This window comes from Phragmites australis, chromosome 24 (assembly GCF_958298935.1).
Source record: "Phragmites australis chromosome 24, lpPhrAust1.1, whole genome shotgun sequence".
Classification (NCBI taxonomy): domain Eukaryota; kingdom Viridiplantae; phylum Streptophyta; class Magnoliopsida; order Poales; family Poaceae; genus Phragmites; species Phragmites australis.
Window position 1 is genome coordinate 17208638 of NC_084944.1, and position 19248 is coordinate 17227885.

General features: G+C 44.1%; 1 protein-coding gene and 1 pseudogene across 1 annotated transcript; both read left to right on the top strand.

The window, feature by feature from the left end:
- Positions 1 to 6467: 6467 nt before the first annotated feature.
- On the top strand, positions 6468 to 7910 carry LOC133907659 (proline-rich protein 4-like). The gene is made up of 2 exons (XM_062349730.1): positions 6468 to 6629; positions 7103 to 7910. Exons 1-2 carry the CDS (start codon positions 6485 to 6487, stop codon positions 7591 to 7593), a joined length of 636 nt encoding a protein of 211 aa, XP_062205714.1. The 5' UTR covers positions 6468 to 6484; the 3' UTR covers positions 7594 to 7910.
- A 1444-nt stretch (positions 7911 to 9354) lies between these two features.
- Positions 9355 to 10682, top strand: LOC133907875 (proline-rich protein 4-like; annotated as a pseudogene).
- Positions 10683 to 19248: the final 8566 nt, after the last annotated feature.

The window sequence follows — 19248 nt, forward strand, 5'->3', positions numbered from 1 at the left end:
GACAGCTCATATTTGGAGCCGTCTGAGAAAATTGTCGGGGGGAGGTGCGACACTTTATTACAGACGACTCCAAAAATGAAGTCGTATGTGCTATTAGAACAGTACATCGTCCCCTACCTCCAGGTCAAAGAAGAGCAGTGGCGCCGAACAGCAGCGCGCAGCTTTTGGAGGAGAGGGCAATTTTGACCAAAAAATTTATTAGATTTTAGTGAAAGTTTGAAGATTTATTGGTATTTGTTTCTCCAAGATAAGCATTATGTTCTATTTTGGTTTAGATGGTCTAGATTTTGGTTTGGAGAGCTAGCTAGATCTAGATTTTTTCCATAATGATATAGTTTTATTCTATTCATTAGATGATGTAGATATGTATTCTAATTTAGTCTTGAAAAATCAAATATATCTACATCTAGACTTAGATTTTTTTCATGATGGTTCTAGGTATATATGAAGCTCAACGTATAGATGAAGGTTCAATTATGTGATACTATAAATGACCAGCCTTAATCTAGTGTTGCGGACAAATTTTGGATTTTTGGTATTTAAACATAAAATTATCAATAACTATATAGTATTTAACGACAAGTTTGGAATTAATGTTTGCCCTTATTTTTAGGTATTCATGTATATAATATAATGGTAATCATTAATTATTTTTAAATTAATTGTCATTTGTATGGTTCATTCATGCATGCATGCATGGTAGCTCTATTTTTTCGATGAAAAGCTTGGTTCTATTTTTTTTATTAGGTTGATTTGACATTAATTACTTCGTACATTGTAGATGGATCGTGGCTGGATGTACGGTTCTCGTACAAATCAAGGGTACCTTGATGGTGTGACGGCTTTTCTAGCAGCTGCCGAGGAGGATTGATTGAAGAAGGGTGTTGAATTTATATATTGTCCTTGTTGCGATTATAGAAACAAAAGATCCTTTCTTAGACAGAACGTAGCCCTACAAATCCAAGCACACTTGATTAGCAGGGGCTTCAAACCGGACTACACGTGTTGGACCAAATATGGTGAAGAGCAGAAGGTGTTACATGAAGACGTTGGTATCATCGAAGAACCCGAAGTCAACATAAGAAGAGAAGATGATGAGGAATTTGGTGCATATGATGATGATTGTGGTGCTGTAGACGATGATGATAGGATGGATCAGATGTTGTTCGATGCAGATGTGAACTTGAGTACTCAGAGAGACTTTAACAAATTCATGTGCTTGATCGAGGACTCGAAGAAGCCATTGTTCTCTGGATGCAAACCGGAAAACACAAAGTTGTCATCCGTGCTTGAACTGCTTAAATTGAAAGCAAGAGATGTTTGGTGAGGTAAGAGATTCACGGCGCTATTAGAACTCCTATTGGACATGCTTCCAGATGGAAACGAGCTGCCCAAAAGCACATACAAAGCAAAGCAGGTTCTTTATCCGTTGGGGATGGATGTAGAAAGGATACATGCATGTCCAAACAACTGTATCCTCTACCGTAAAGATCTATCAGACTTGCATTCATGTCCAGTGTGCAAAGCATCTCGATACAAGCGTAAGAGTCAATCAGATGACGGTGAGGTGAAGAAAGGAATTCCTGCTAAGGTGGTGTGGTATCTACCTATAATTCCGTGTCTTAAGCATTTGTTTGCGAATTGAAAAGAGACCAAATTGTTGTACTAGCACTCAGAGGGCCACAAGCAAGATGGAAAGCTAAGGCACCCTACCGATTCACCCCAGTGGAGAAACATCGACACGATCTTCGATGACTTTGGTGCAGAACCAAGGAATATAAGGTTTGCTTTGAGCACGAACGGGATAAATCCTTTTGGGAACATGAGCAGCAGGCACAACACTTGGCCAGTTGTTCTTAGTATTTACAGCCTACCTCCTTAGCTGTGTATGAAGCGCAAGTACTTGATGATGTCACTGCTTATCCAAGGCCCGAAACAATCTGGGAACGACATTGATGTATACCTAAGATCATTGGTGGAAGATCTAAAAATATTGTGGAACGAAGGGGCGCAAGTATGGGATGCATATAAAAGAGAGAATTTCACGCTACGCATCTTGTTGTTCTACACGATCAATTATTTGCCTGCACTACGTAACCTTTCAAGCAAGAGTAAACAAGTAGACACGGCATACTCTCATTGCTTAGATGGTACCGCGAGTATGTGGCTACCCCACTCGCGTAAAATAGTGTTCATGCACCACCGTAGGTTCCTTAACAAGTATCACCCGTACCACAATATGAAGGAACAATTCGACAGAACGAGGGAGAGAGATTTATGTCCAAGCCACTACAGTGGTCAAGAGGTGCACAATATGGTTAAAGACCTCGATATTGTGTTTGGAAAGAGCAGTAAAAAATCTAATAACGAGCCATCTGTATTGTTACTATATCACAAACTGCTCATGACTTCGAGCTGTCTATTATGTTCCATAGTACAAACGGCTAGTGATTGGAGCCATATGTACAAAAGTTGTGTACCGACGGTTCAAAACTCATCTATACAAATCTGATTTGTACAGACTATTTTCCATAGATGGTTCAAAAAACTATCTCGCACGGGGTTTTCGAACCGTCTATAAAAATGATTTTTCCAGTAGTGTGACATTAGTTGGGCGCAAGTGATGTTTTTTTACTGAAAAGGTGTCGGCCGTTGAATGGGTGACACCTTTTCAATGGGCCTGCGGGGGCGCGCTGCGACACTTACAGGCAACAGCAGTGGGCAACACCTTGATATGTTCGCCAGGTCAGTGGCCTTATTTAATTCCGGCCTGTTTAATCGTGGGGCCTACAAGGTGTTGCCTGTCGAAAGGGCGATACCTTGCTATCACCCATCCATCAAGTGACGGTAGCCTATTCTTGCTAATTTTAAAATGGACATGTAATTTTGTATATCTATTATGTGCCTTGGCGCACTGTAGTTCACTGTTGCGCCACCCCGCAGTTACAATAAAAAACAGTATAGTTGCAACTCACAAGATAGTTAGTTACTATATTGTAACTAGATACCTTATCTAGTCGTAATTATGCACTTTTTTATCATGTGATTGCAACTGGGTCACCTCTGCGCACACCCCTAATTGCGATCCAAAAAGCAGTATAGTTGTTATCATAACTGACTTTTTTATCATGTTATCGTAACCAACTATTTGTGCTATCGTAACTGACTATTTTCTTAGTCGTAACTGTAATAGCAACTGGGTCATCTCTACGCACACCTCAGTTACGATCCAAAAAGCAGTATAGTTGCTATCGTAACTGACTTTTTTGTCATATGATCGTAACTCAACTATCTATGCTGTCGTAACTGATTATTTTCTTAGTCGTAACTAGAAGTGGCGCAGCAGTAAACTACAATACTTCTTGTAATTATACACTTTTTATCATATGATCATAACTCACCTATATGTACCGTCATAACTGACTAGTTCATTATTATGCCTAGAAGCATAATAGACTCGCCATATATATATTACACACACCAAGGGTCTGCACCGTTTTGGGCCGTCCTTCTGTCAATTTCGGGCCAGCTCAGCCTGTCATAATCCAAAATCAGTCTTTTTCAAAGTAGAAAAGGAGGTTATCTTACACAAAAATAGGACCTGATAAAAGGAAGGATAAGTAGACACACAATTCATAAGAAACATTTTATCACAATACATGCAAACAATTAATTGCCGTAGAAGAGTTGGAAATAGCGATACGATACTAGGTGTTGTATCTACTGATCAATTGATTATTGTCCATCTCACGTGACAGTCTTGGAAGTAACAAATGATATTTTGTACTGGGTAGTCTAAGTTAAACTACAGGTTAACGTTTGTATACTCTAGGTCCACCTGATCCAGATCTGTATCCGCTGTGGGATGCCTAGTAACATCTGTACTTCGTTCTTTATGTAGGTCGTCCTTGCAATACCAAATTTGCCAATGCACGTGCATTCATGAAGAGGATTGAAATCAACACTTCTGTCCAACAAAGTATTGTACAAACTAACATCTACTCAAATATACTGTACAAATATTAATGTGACGGCCTGTTTGGAGGATGGGGTCTAGAATTCAAAATTTTAAACTAAATCGTGTATATTCATAGAGCAATCTCTCTTCCAAACAGACCTTTAATCATTTTTTTCCAAGGACAAAAGATTTTTTATATACATGGGTAGTATTTAGTGATACTTTGATCATACATTTTATATTCACAAGTACATATGCGTTAACGAACTATTTAAACGAAAAAATTCTTACGTTACTTAAGGGAACCGGGGTTCCATAAGAAACATCATAATTCCCTACATATACCACACGTGAATAGTGTAAAATTATTCCAGTATCCCTACATATACGACACGTGCATAGTGTAAAATTATTCCAGTATCCCTACATACTGACCGATAAGGCACACTGTGTAATATGCCAGCCCTACAATTTAGGGAAATTTCTTATTTATCATCGAATATATCCTTCTTCTCTCTACACCACTTCGGGAAACGAATTTTTTTTATCTGCCATTGGTTTTTTTTTTATCTGCCATTGGTTTTTTTTTTTTCCTTCCACACCACTCTGCTGTCCACCGGTACTGTTCATCAGCATAGTGGTCTTCTGGTTTTCTAAAAATCCTAAAAAAAATTTATATATTTTATAATCTATGTGCAGCACATTTTAATTGGATACCAAAAAGACCGTATAGAATTTAAACTCAAATTTTTAAAAAACTACTTTTATAACTTCTAACAATTGTTAAGGTCTCAAATAAAATCTCAAAAATCTGAAAAAATATACTATATTTTTCTTGTATAATGGACTAATTTCTAAAATTATTTCTAGACCTAGGTTATATGGTGAAAAAGTGGGTTCTTTGTAATGCTCTATTTATATACAACGGAAGTTCTAGAATATTTAGAGAAATAAAAGACCACTGCTTTTTTAAAAACAGAAAACCACTATGTGAGTGAACAATACCTGTGAACAATGAATTTCAACGGTAGAAGAGGCTAACAGAGTGGTATGGAAGGAACAAAAATGAAACCGATGGCAGATAAGGAAATTTGTTTCCTGGAGTGGCATAGAGGGAAGAGGGATATTTTTCAATGGCAAATAAGAAATTTCCCCACAATTTACATCGAGTAAAGATCACACTACATCTTCGAGCGCGCCATGAGACGGGGTGTCCCCTTGCCCCCATTGCATCACACACAGTGTCACAATGGATCTCCTTATCCTGATGACGCGGTCATCTTCATTAATCCGGAACGTGATGAGCTGTTGGCTATCATGCTCATCCTAGATAGTTTTGGCCACATTTCAGAGCTTGCAACAAACTTTCATAAGAGCTTCATTCACTCAATCTGTTGTGGTGAGGACCTTGAGCAAATTAGCTACTCTTTCCCTGGGGCGTAAACCATCAAAGGCACAGTTGCAACCACTAATTGAAAATGTCAACTCACATCTTCCGAGTTGGCAAGGTCTCCTTATGTCCAAAGCCGGAAGACTCACACTCATTAACTCGGTCCTATCCTCCATCCTCATTTATTTATTAACGGTATTCCCATTACCAAAATGGGCGATTAAGAATATTGACAAAATCAGAAGGTCCTTCTTATGGAAAGGCATGGATAATGTGAGTGGGGGTCACTGTCTGGTTAATTGGAAAAGGGTGTTTAGACCGCGCAAGCTGGGCAGCTTGGGAATCCTGAATCTTGAGAAGTTCACCCACGCACTACAGCTGAGATGGATGTGTCATGATTGGGCAAGCACATCCAAACCATGGATTGAAACCGACCTCTCTTGTGATGCTTCAAACGTTAGCCTTTTTCAGGCTTCTACCACCATTTCCCTCTGTGATGTCAACAAGACCAAATTTTGGAATTATCGATGGCTTAATGGTGCGGCCCCTAAATTGATCGCCCCTTCCCTATTTAATTGGTCACGAGGAAAATTAACATAGTTTGCACGGAACTTTCAACTGGAAGGTGGATCAGATACTTCGACACAAGCTTACATCTCCGACGCACATCACCGAGTTCGTTGACCTTTGGTTACAGCTGAGACATATTAACCTCTCCCTGGTACCCTAACTCAATCACATGAATGCAAAATATTCACTTATATCCTATGTCATTTACTTCTTCTTTCATATAAAATAGGGTTTTCTCTCTTTTTAAATAAAATATTTAAGCTCATTTGAACTTTAACAAATTTTGAGAAAATTTTAGAATTAGAAAAATTAGGTGTTACAGTAGGCACGATATAAATGTAGATCATGATGAGGATCTAAAATTGAATTCAATTTAATTTGTTGGGACGGCATGGAGATTCAATTGATTTCCCATCTACAAAACCGGCGCCGCTGCATGCCTGGCTTACCCGCTCCAGTTCTGCCATGGAGCTGCCGAGCTGTGTGATCAATGCAATCTCGTCTATAAAAGCTAGCCATGGCGCCATGTCGATCTCCTCCACACAACACATAGCTATTTCAGCACTATGGCAGGAAGGATGCTCATCGGCGTCTGCGCCGTGCTGATGGTGATCGCCGTCGCTAACGCGGCGGGCGGCGCGGTCGTCGTCGGCCTGGCCAGGTGCGCCGACTGCACGAGGAAGAACATGAAGGCTGAGGCGGCTTTCAAGGGTACGTAGGAGACGTGCGGGCTTGCTTTTGTGCATGCACGCCAGTGCAATATATTTTCTTGGTGAAGTCGTTGAGACCCGCGTTTCCTTTACCGGGTCAAAAATTATATGTGAGGAGCAATGAAGATTCGCTAGAAATTTCAAATCGAATCTTGAATTTGAAAACGAAAGCCAGCCAATTTATTACTAATAGGCCGGGATCGCTAGAAGTACAGGTAACTCGCTCAAATCACTAGAAATAGTGGTCCAGACCCCAGCTTATTAAAATCTTAGCTGAAAATTATTCAAGTCAAATTTAAACGAACAATTAATTATTTTTACGAACATTCATCTATTTATTTTTGTCCAATTATTGACAACATGATGTAGCAACTCTGCCACTGATCTCAGTCTTGATAAAATCTTACGATTGGTTATCCAATTGCTCATCTTTTTTTCTCCAGCTTGAGAAAACTGTGGTTTGGTCATTTACAGGTCTTCAGGTGGCGATCAAGTGCAAGAATAACAACGGCGAGTACGAGAGCAAGGCCATCGGCGAGCTCCAGAGCTCCGGCGCCTTCTCCGTCCCCATCGCCGCCGAACTCCCCGGCGCCGACTGCCACGCTCAGCTCCACAGCGCAGCAGGCACACCTTGCCCCGGACAGCAGCCGTCCAAGATCGTACCACAGTCCGAAGGCACCTTCGTCGCCGTCCCCGGCAAGATGCACCACACATCGGCGGAGTGCGCCTCAGCTTTCCTCTGCGCCCCGATCAAGAAGCACTTCTACGACCATTTCCACAAGAAGCCCGTGCCCGAGCACAAGCCCGCGCCGGAGTACCACCCCGTGCCTGAGCACAAGCCCTCACCGGAGTACCACCCTCCCACGCCGGAATACCACCCCCCGACGCCAGAGTACCACCCTCCCACGCCGGTGTACGGGCAGCCGAAGCCGACTCCGATTTACCATCCTCCGGTCCAGCACTGAATAACTCGACTCGATCCATGAGTTCACCACCCAATTTGCTACGGATTCCATAGCTGGAAATTAAGCATGAAGCTGCATTGTTAATTATTTTTCTGTGAGTTGTTTAATTGTTACTAGTGCGTGGAGAATAAGCGTTCTGAGAATTACTTGTGAGGCTTGGGCGATTATTTGTTTAGCTTCCATGAAAGTGGATTGTGTGTTTTTCTAGTTTCTGAGGGAAGTGTGTTTTTTCTGTTTTGTCATGGGCAATGTGACCTGCATGCTATTCCTTAATATTGTTTCTTTACAATAAAAATGTTTTGCTCATTGAAGGACCATCTAATGCTTGGGTTGACACCCTAGTGGATTTTGATAATTTTCGTTTGTCAAGAGATATTCTTACTTTTCAAATTAGAGAAAACGGGGTATGGTGACCGAAGAAAATATACATGTGATGAAAGGCAAAGAGAAGAGAGTAGTAGAGGCTAGGTTAACCTCCCGTTGGAACCTTTGCTTCTTGGGAAATGACCCAAAGATGCCACCACTTGTGTATAATACATACTAAGAAAGAACAAAATCTTGTGCACAATGTGATTTTTTATGAACATGACGGACACGACCTAAAACGAAAAATTACATGAAGGAATCTAGCCCGTCACTAATGTGAGGTAACCATCCAGCTTTTGCCTTGTGGATAACCATGGCAAACCCGTGTTTGAATTTCAACTTTGCGGCCATTGAGAGAAGGCTAAACTTGATTATTGAATATGAGATCATTGCCAGATGTCCATATCCTCCGGCAGAGAATAATAATAATGATCTCCATGAAGAAAGGAACTGTCAAACAAATCACGCTTGAAGTCTTCCAAGACTGCTAAGGGTGACAGTTGTGCAGGAACATGGAGGCCAACAAAGGACCAACAGGCTAGTGCAAAGCACAATGTGCTTCCACACAAATGGCTAACACGTAATCCTTCAAGTGACGGCTAAAATCTGCGCACCTTACAAAGTTTTTCGCTGATTGTTCTCCCTTTTTGGCTCTTCATTCTCCCCTTAAGCTTTCAACCCTCCAAATTCGACATTTCGACTCGAGGCCAAAAAATTTCACCTGCACACTTCATTTTTCGGCAAGAATTTGAGAAAACTTTTAAGCACAAAATTCGAACTTCCAATCTTGAACTTCCAATACAAGCCTCCAATCAGTTTCAGTAACTTTTGACTCAAAAGGTCTTGTTGCTGATTTCAGTTTTAATTATCTTCCGATATGTAGCCCGTTTGAGGGAAAGGGTTTTTTGCATCATTATGCTTGTTGTTTGCTACAGCGGGAAAGGAAAAAAGGACAGTCACGTCCGATACTCTCCTATATATATAGAAAGCCGACGAATGATTGGCACGCGTGGGGCCCACTGTCAGTGTGACACTCCTTCAGGATTACTCAGCTTGTGTAGAGAAATAAATGGGGGCATATCTAGTGCAAAAGTCCAGCTTGAGAGCTTGCATTGCACTCGAGTAAAGAGGGTCTACCGTGAGGATGAGATGAAGGGCACTCGCTAACAGGCCCGCAGAACAGAGAGGTTGTGAACATTTTTTCTTCAAGTTTCTGCAAAAATTCCAACAAAAGTCAACAATAATTGTTCCTTAAATACAGCCAATTATTGTTGATCTCTGCATGCGTGGAGGTTAACACACAAAGATGCGGTTAGCCTGGTAGCCAGGTAGATCTGTGGATCAGACAGAGGATGATCAACTTGGAACGGCATTAACTCCCAAATCTGCAAAGCCGGTGCCAGATTTTGGTAGCTCCTTGATCACTGGTTTCACTTAACTTCTGCCAAATGCTTCGGTTGAGCTCGGTCACCTGGAACCCTATTTAAACCGGGCAAGGCCTCTCCTTGATCTCCATCCATCCAGTGCTTACCTAGTTGAGTCTTGACAACCACTTGTGAACACGCAAGAACCAGCCAAGCTTCCACAATGGGGGCTCTGTCTCGAGGCCTGCTTGTCGGTGTCTGCGCCGTCCTGTTAGCAGCAGTGTTCGCCGATGCTGCTGCGGGTGAGGCGGCCTCCATGGTCGTCGGCTTGGCCAAGTGCGCCGACTGCACCAGGAAGAACATGAAAGCTGAGGCTGTCTTCAAGGGTACGTTCTTATGCTCCAACTATGCCATTTTGCTAGGCAACTTCTTGAGTTTTCAAAAGCTTGTTCGGAAGGTTACCTGACAATGCTGCCTTCGTTTCTTCAGGCCTTCAAGTGGCGGTCAAATGCAAGGACGCCCACGGTGTGTTCGAAACCAAGGCCGTCGGCAAGGTTGACAAGTCTGGCACCTTCAGCGTCCCCCTCGCGGCTGACCTCCTCCGTGAGGACGGCGAGCTGAAGCAGGACTGTTTCGCACAGCTCCACAGCACGGCCAATCAGCCATGCCCTGGGCAGGAGCCATCCTGGATCGTCCGGCCATCCAGCGACAACGACAAGAAGAAGACCTTCATTGCAGTCGCTGGCAAAATGCACTACTCATCCAAAGAGTGCGCCTCGGCATTCCTCTGCGACCCTTCCCACAAGAAGCACCTCTTCCACAAGAAGCCCATCGTGATCCCTCACATCCCAAGAAACCCATCGTGATCCCTCACATCCCCAAGAAACCGGTGCCAGAGTACAAGCCGCCAACGCACGTGCCGGTGTACCACCCAACACCCATGCCGACGTACAAGCCACCCACTCCAGAGTACTCACACCCGAAACCTACTCCGATCTACCATCCTCCTGCCGACCAGAAGACCCAGAACCCTGAGACGGACCCTGAGAAGTTCAAGAAGCTCCTCCCCTTCATCAAGAAGAAGCCCTTCTTCTTCCCCAAGTTCCGCAAGTTTCCTCCTGGCAAAGAGGATATCAAGGCATAGAAAGATTGGTGAGAGATGAAGCATAGTTAGTTGGTCTACATCTATTGTTATGTGATGTTGCATGGCTCCTTACCTCTTTTGGTATCTTGGGTACTGATCAACTCTTACAGGCCTCCAGCTTATACAATAAAGCTTTTGTTCTAAGGATATTGGCCTGTATGTACCAAACTTAATTTATTGGATACATATATAAATTAAAGTTTGTGTTTTTCTTATGGTGAAAGTTGCTACGTGGTCAATTCTTCATGTTGACAGATGATCGTCCCTGTCATGATTGACCCTTTGTAAGAAGCTACTAGCTAGCTCTTTCTTCGTTGACAAAGATGGAATGTTGATGTTGTTTAAGATTAGGCATGCCTTATGGTCTGACTGACTGGTTTTGTTTTCGTACATGGAAGTCAGACTGGACTCGCAAAGGCCACGTGCAACCATCCTACTACACCACCCTCTGCAGTCTGCACGCCTTAATACTTCAGATTTCAGCCATGCCCACCACCATATGAGCTGCCGCACTAAAAATGTACAGAACAGCCATATGATCTAAGACGTCAGAACCAACAACAGAACATTGCATTTATAAGTTACGAAGTAGGTCGAGGAAATCTGAGCAACCAGAGAATGGCATTGCAGCATGCAAAGAACTACAGATCTGGTTAGTTCCGTGTAGGCATGCTCCTGCTGTTGCAAAAAAAAAAAAAGGATCACACTACATCCATGTGGACCATGTACCCAGCCCATATCCCTCGATCGATCATTCTTGCTGCAAATGCGCATAACTGTAGATGCAGCAGCTTACCGGCACTGGCAACCACTACGTGAAAAAGGATATGGGTGACGGGTACTGTACCTATCACTCTAAATACGTCACTGATGACTAGTCATCGGTGACGGTTCCGTACCTGTCACCAATAATGAACAAAGGTGACAGGTAATAACTATTACCCATCATCTAAGACTATCTCTTATATGCTGGGGAGAAATTTATAGGTGACGGGTGAGCTCTTCACCTATCATTTATATGTATAATAAGTGACGGGTAGATATTTTACCTGTCACTTATGTTTCTCTTACTCGTTAGGAATGAGCTGTTTCCTGACTGCATTCTAGAACGTAGCTGTTGGAGGATTAACTCCTGTCGCAGGGATCCCGAGAGACCCCTTTTTAGAGATTCGGCCGGGGGGATGATCCTGAATAAGTTCGTCGGAGAAATAAATGGGAATAAATGCAACGGCCGGTGGTGGGGGTGTTGACCTAGCGCAAGAAAGAGTAAATGCACCGGAGTTTAGACAGGTTCGGGCCGTACGGGGGCATAATACCCTACTCCTGTATGAATGCTATAACTGTCCTGAGGAAGTCCCTCGAGGATGTTGCTGGTTACACGAATTATGGCCTAACTAAGAGCTTCAGGCTTCTTGTTCTTCGGATGGAACTGTGCTCGACCTTGCTCACAGTGTCTCTCGTTGTTGGTCTTGTTCGTCTTTTTTGATGTTGGTCTCTACCGATGGATGCTCGTCTCGACCGACTGGTCTTCGTCTAGACCGGGGTTGGGCGTTGGGTTTCTCTCTTCTGGACCCTTGCTTCTGTGCTGCCGGCGGCTTTAAGTATCCGCTGGCCGAGACATGCCCCGAACGGAAAGGAGGGGGCACGAGTTCTAAGACGCCATGAATGGAAAGGGCATCATCATTTCTTCTGGGTGAAGTGACGGGGGTGAAAAATGCGTCGCACGCCCGGTCGCCCGTCACCATAAATGCCCTGGCAACGGGCGCCGTGGAGAGGGCCCACCGGGCAGCCGCAGAGCAACCCGGCGTGCTCGCCCTGTCTTGTTCCCCTGCCACAGCAGTGCGGCAGACGGAACGCCTTGATCCTCACGACGTTATCCCGAGATAAGCCGGATGGCACGGGACGGGACCCGTGCAATTAATGACCCCACGCCTCTCTGCCAGAATATGGCAGGAACTGACGTGGCGGGAGCAGTTGGAGATGTCAGACCACGCACGCTCATTAAATGCGGCCTCGGGCCTTTGACCGGTTGACACCTCGATGGTGGGTCCCTCGGGGGCCTTCCTGGGTCGTCGGGGTACCGAGTGCTCGGGGGTACTGTTTACATCCCCAAGTACTCCCTCCCGAGCACTCTTGCACGGACCTTCGGGGAACCGAATGCTCGGGGGCGGCCACGTGCAGCCCCGAGCACTCTCTCCCGATCACTCTTGCACGGATCTTCGGGGAACCGAGCGCTCGGGAGCTGCCGCACGCAGCCCCGAGCACTCCCTCTCGGAACTTAGCTCTTCTGATCGTCGGGGGACTAGGGTGCTCGGGGGTGACCGGACACCTCTCCGAGCACTTTCTTCCCGGAACTTAGCTCTTCCGATCGTCGGGGGACTAGGGTGCTCGGGGGTGACCGGACACCTCCCCGAGCACTTTCTTCCCGGAACTTAGCTCTTCCGATCGTCGGGGGACTAGGGTGCTCGGGGGTGACCGGACACCTCCCCGAGCACTTTCTTCACTTTCTTCCCGGTACTCAGACTCCATGGATCATCGGGGAACTGGGGTGCTCGGGGGCCACCGACCGTGGCCCCGAGCACTTTCTCCCGGGACTTGAACTTTTCTCATCCTACAGGAAAGGCCTCGCAGGATAGCGCCATGTGGCGGGTGGCTGGCCTGGCCTCGGGATTCGGGGACCTCTGGTTCCTGATACACCGACCGTAGCTAAGATTTGGCAGCCGTCTTCTCCCTATAAACAATAGCAACGCATCCAAATAGATATCGACAAACACACTTGTAGGAGTACTTGCTTCATCACAGAATTGCAAATATTACAAAGTTCAAATGTATTCATTATAGAATCACAAATGTTACAAAGTTCTGATCAACTCATAATTACTTAAGACTTCACAATTTAAGGCTTCTGTAGTGGAACTCGCCATGTGGGCTGATAACGTCAGACACCATGAACTCAGTGATTCGTCGTCGAATATCCAGGAGTGCATCGGCGTCGAGAAACATACACTTGTATTGCTGCATAATTTAACGCGTAACCAATGTCATGTTACCATGGAATTAAACTAATTACCGAAATTAGTTATGAATAATCTTGTTGTGAACTTACATCGGGGGATTTGATATTTTTTTCTCGGAGCGTGAGGAGCATGTTCCACACAACATAGAATCCACAGGTGTTGCCCAGTGGTTGTTGGTGGCACTGCTGAAAAGAAACGTTACTATTAGATGAAAAGAGAAAAAAAAATAGCAACAAAGAATATTTTGTATTTTATTTGGTAGCACTTACCGCGTACCCGGTCTTGTGTGTCAGCCTATGACCGGCTTTCGCGTCGTAGTCATATTGTGCTCGAAGGTACTTGTCGAAAGCCCTGCATAAAGAAGGATTGATTATGGAGCATTCGAATGTTAGAAAAGTTTAATATGTGAACTAAGACAGGCAAAACTTATGTGTCAAGGAGTTATTTTACAACGCTGTAATCATGCGATCTAAATTTGCCTTTTGCAGATGTTGGTCTTGATGAGTCGACGTAGAACACCAAGTCCCACTCGAGGCAAATGTTAAGTAAGATCCAATGGCCACCGGTGTTGTGGGCGCCCATCAGATACTTTACTTTTAAGTATTGTTGCATTGCCCTGGCCACATGATTCGCAGCATAGTCAGGGTGATGTTGGATGACGATATTGTAATGGCCTCGGGGTCAAGAAATGTGATGGGATCCTTGTTCTTCCTTGTTTCTTTCATCAAGTGTCTACATATAAGGACACCGTTAGATTCAAGTCTTAATGGTATTAATTAATGAATATCCAGTATCATGGGACTTACAATGTGAAGACCCGTAATAACGATACATCCAAACCATCAAGGTTGAATAGGTCGTATAAGTCATTGAAACCCACAATGAAGTAGCCATCTTCATCACTTAAGAAGTGTCGTCGTTTGTACTGTACAAATATGGAATGATCATTGCTGTCTCTACAAGCCTTTACGTAATAATTATGCAGGTCGATACATGCTTTTCCCGCCCTTGCTAGCTCATCTACCGTCATCAAGGGCTTCCCATATTTGAATTTCGTGTTGGCCTGAGTCCACACTAGTGCAATATCCATGGACTTCTTCATCGGTACAATGGACTTCGACTTCGCCGGAACAATGGCCTTCGACATTTCCGGCAGGGGCTTCTTAGAGTCTTTCTTCTCGACCTCCTTTTCCTTCTTCTTTTTTGGGCTCTCTGGGGGAGACGGTATTGGGTCTAAAAGAGAAGCTGTCGGATGCGAAGGAGAATGCAATGAAGCCGGCTTCTCTGGGGGAGGAGAAGGCAGTGAAGCTGACTTCTCAGGAGGTGACCGGCGCGGCAGCGGTGCACTTGGAGCTCGTCCAGACTAGGATGCGCTGGAGACCAAGATGTCGCCTCTCTTCCATCGGATCCTTTGATGAAGAGCTTCACCGAGAGTTATGACTTCCTCATTGGGGGGGACCTCCAACACGTGATCAGTGGCATTGCTATGTACCATATCCACTGTAACCACGACATAGTCTGCACATATCGGGACCGTATGTAAGATACGGACGCCTGGAAGCACCTGGCCCCTTGCAACCTCGATGTGATATCCGCCAGGCCTGATTACAAGGCTGCAGGACGTGGGCCCTTCTAGCAGGTCGATTGTATCCAGCTTACTCTCGGTAGCAGCTACTTGTTGCTCGACCTCCCTGGAGGCGCAGCTACTCTTCCCTGGAGCTCCAGGGCTAAAATCATGTGGCATGGAAATCTCTATTCCCTTTGCTGCAAGCTACCCCATAATGCTTGAGTAAACTTTCTGAGTGATGTCCCGTGTCAATGCATCCACATCCACTGCATCCGACCTCTTCCTCTTCTTGTACATCCCGATGTCTTCGGGAAAGCCGTATTTCCAGCTCTGGGAACTTGATACACCTCGCACTCGACCTGGGTGATCCGGGTTTCCCAGCGCCACTGTGAGAACATCACTTTCCCTGATCCCGGTGAAAGAACCTTGGCTAGCTTCGACTGCCTTTTCCTTGACTTTTTCTACGACTGCCTGGGTTTCGCTGTTTCTGAATGTGATTTCCCCGCTATCGGACAGCTCACCCCTTGCACACAAATATGACCGCGATCATCCCGGGAATTGATTCCAAGGATTCTCGCGGCCTTCTCTGGCTAATTTCTCATCCTCTGCCTGTCATTTCGCCCTTTTCCCAGCATAACATGCTGCGCCGGTCCTGTGGTCATGCTTGTTCTTAGCACGAAGCTACTTCTTCTTCTCACTCTTCATCTTGAACTGCTCTGAGCTCATCATCTGCACAAAAGCATCCCAATCTTCTGGTTTTAGGTGTTTGTAGCTCTCGTAGGGTGCCGCCCCTTTTGCTAAGTAATGATTCACAAACTTGCTCTTAAAGCTTCGGTGAAGTTTCGTGATCACTTTCATTATTGTATTGACCGCGGCGTTCTTTTGACGCTCGCTCATGTTTCTAGGGTACTCTAGATATTCCATGATGATATTATTAAACAAGTCCATCTTCGCTTCGTCATTGAGGTCATTGAACTTAGTCGTTATCGGCACCCTCTCCCGAGCAATGAGCCTTGCGACCCTCCAAAATCTTTTCAGGGCTTTTTCATCCATAGGTAGCCCATCAGCATCGATTCCTGTGACGGTAGGCTTGTCTGTCGGCCATTGTGTTTGTGTCCTTGGCTTTCGGGCGCGTGCAACACTACCAGCTGTCTGGCTTGGAGACTGCGTTGCCGCCATCTAGAGAGAAAAAATGGGAGTTGACATAAACAAAGAATATTCCTCCATTCAACAAGTATAAAATGTATTGACTCGCTCGTATCAATACCTCTTCGGTGGGATTGTATTCTTCATCACTTGCCCGACGTTGGCTCTCCCGATTTAGTGACGGGTCAGGGCTCGGGCTGTGATACTGGTTTTTGCTGCTGCTGGAGGAGGACGTCGGGTGCGGGCTTAGGTTCCTATCCGCCCCATATTGTGCTGGGGCGGCCTCTAGTGCTAGCATCCTCTGTGCTTTTGGTTTTTTAGGGTGACAGTCCTCTTCTTCCCCATGGTTTCTTAGAGGAAAGAAAAGGAATCAAGGTTAATGATTATGATCCAAATTTCACCATTAGCTCCAACTAATACTTAATGAACCTTATCACGCAACTAACATATATAAGTAACCGAAAAGTAACACTAATAGAAGATATACCAATAGTCCACCAATATCCCATTTCAAGATATACCTAAAAGCAATTTGAAGATGTCCTTCGGTGGATTAGTTGGGTTTTCTCTGTTGGACAATACCATTCATGCAAGAAATGCTTTAACCCTTAATTATCTCATGAAATAACAATATGATTCTCTAAGGGAGAAGAAGAAGGGGAAATTGATGCATGAAGTACAATGACAACATACCAAGATTATGGGCCTCTACCCATGTTTTCGATGATGCTACTCAAGCTGCTATGGCCATGGATGCTTTGCAAGGTGAGCTTGACATATACAGATACTTTCTGAACTATGTTTAGTTGACACTAAGTCATTTGTCATATTTACTTCCTAAACACTTTTTATTGCATTTAGTCATATACCAATTGCATTTGTTCTTCCATGTTCAAAACCTTGACTACCAGCATCCATTTCTCATGCATGCCTCAAGTGTTGCCTTGTATTGTTTTAAACTGAAATCTACCTTCTCTTTTACTTGTCGGCTTAGAAAGTGCATAGTAAACATTTATAATCCTTTACCACCACTATGCATGTCAATATTTTGATTTTTTACATGGAAATAATATCAGTACATTCATCTTCACAAGTATTTTTAATAAGATTACATTTATTTTTTATTGCATATGATTAGAAAACTAATGCCCAAAGGTTATATTGTGCTGACTAGGAACTAGGCATGATCACTAAGTGCTCCACATGTATTCTCAATGGCTAAGAACAAATGTAGTGGCCGCAACAGACAAAGGATGTACAACACGGGCAAGAAAGGAAATCATTGGAATACCCAAGGGGGGCGACGGCACGACAGCGGCGGGGTCGGGGGGCGACAGCGCATGGCGACGGGACGATGGCGATGGGTGGACGGCGACGGCTCGTGGTGGCGGGTGGAGGACGACTGAGCAGGCATAAAGAATTAGGCAAAACAAGACTGAGCGCGCAGGGGCTAGCCAAAGTTATATACAAAAAAGTCATCGGTGACGAGTAATAATATTGCCCGTCACCTTTTATCAGTCATAGGTGACGGGTGATAATATTACCCGTCACCTATAATTATAACCCGTCACTTATTGTAAGTAAAAGGTGACGGGTTATAATATTACCCGTCACCTTTTACATCTACTCGACATGTACATGTAAGTGATAGGTGACAGGTGGTAAATGTCAACCGTCACTTATTGTGTGTAAAAGGTGACGGATTATTAATATCACCCATCACCTTTTACTTCGACTCAGCCTGTACATACAAGTGATAAGTGACGGTTATAAATGTCATCCGTCACTTATTTACTGTAAAAGGTGACGGATTATTAATATAACCCATCACCTATTGGAAGTAAAAATTCAAATTTTACATTAATATTAAAATTTCAAATTTGACACTTAAAATTCAATTTTGACATTAACATTAACAATTCAAATAACTTAAAAGTCAAATTTTCCATTAATATTACAAATTTGACATTAATATTACAAATTTGACATTAATATTACAAATTTGACATTAATATTACAAATTTCACACTAAAATTCAAATTCGTCATTTTCGTGCTTTCTTGACATGGATCCCTTCGTTATGGTCGGGGCGGATGTATGGAGTTTCCTCGATCAGCGAAAGGCGTGGCACGACTGTAGTAACAAAAGGGGGGATTTCATCGAATTGATTGAACTCCTCCTCATCAACGACGTTTGCAACTCCGACGATGCGTCATTTCCCAGCGAGAACCACATGGTGTTTCTTCTTTGTTGAGTCAGTCACATAAAAGACTTGGCAAACATCTTTAGCTAGTACGAAGGGTTCAGACTTGTATCCGACATGTGTGAGATCAACGCTAGTGAACCCATACTTGTCATTAGTGACGCCCTTTGCCCCACTTACCTAACGGCACCGAAACAGGGCTACCTTGAATCCCAAGTAGTTCAGCTCCCAGATCTCCTCTATTTAACCGTAGTCTGTGTCCCTCTGCATGTCGTTGTCATAAGCTTCTATACGGATATCACTATTTTGGTATATGCTCTACTCATCTTGGGCAACCGTGTAAAATGTGTATCCGTTTATATCGTACCCTTGATATGTCATAATTATGTATATAGGGCCTGATGCCAATTTTTTTATCAAAGCACTTGTAGGAGTACTCAATTGTCTGATTCGATCTCGGAACCAAGTCGTAAACCTTCGCATATGTTGCCTCGCAACCCAAGCTTCAGTCTGACCTGGATTCTCTTCAAGCAGCATCTGCTTGTGCTCATCGACATATCGGCACACTTCGCTCATTTGTTGCAGCACGAGGAAATGAGCTTGGTCGTAAGCCTTCGGATCAGAAGTTATTGCCATCTTTCTCAGAACTCCCACACCTGCGAGCCTCCCTCATGGCGAGACTTAGGCACGCCAATTGGGTTATTTTGGTCAATATAATTAACAGACCACTCCAATGCCTCCTCTGTCGTGTAACCTGCACGATGCATCCCTCAGGAAAGACTCAATTTCTTACGTACAACTTGAAAATGCCCATATATCTCTCATATGGAAACATGTGATGCAGGAAC

Bases quoted from the DNA above. Each gene is read 5' to 3' on its own strand.
- LOC133907659 (XM_062349730.1), top strand. From the start codon at position 6,485: ATGGCAGGAAGGATGCTCATCGGCGTCTGCGCCGTGCTGATGGTGATC. The intron at 6,630-7,102 runs GTACGTAGGAGA...GGTCATTTACAG, and splicing joins GGCTGAGGCGGCTTTCAAGG to GTCTTCAGGTGGCGATCAAG.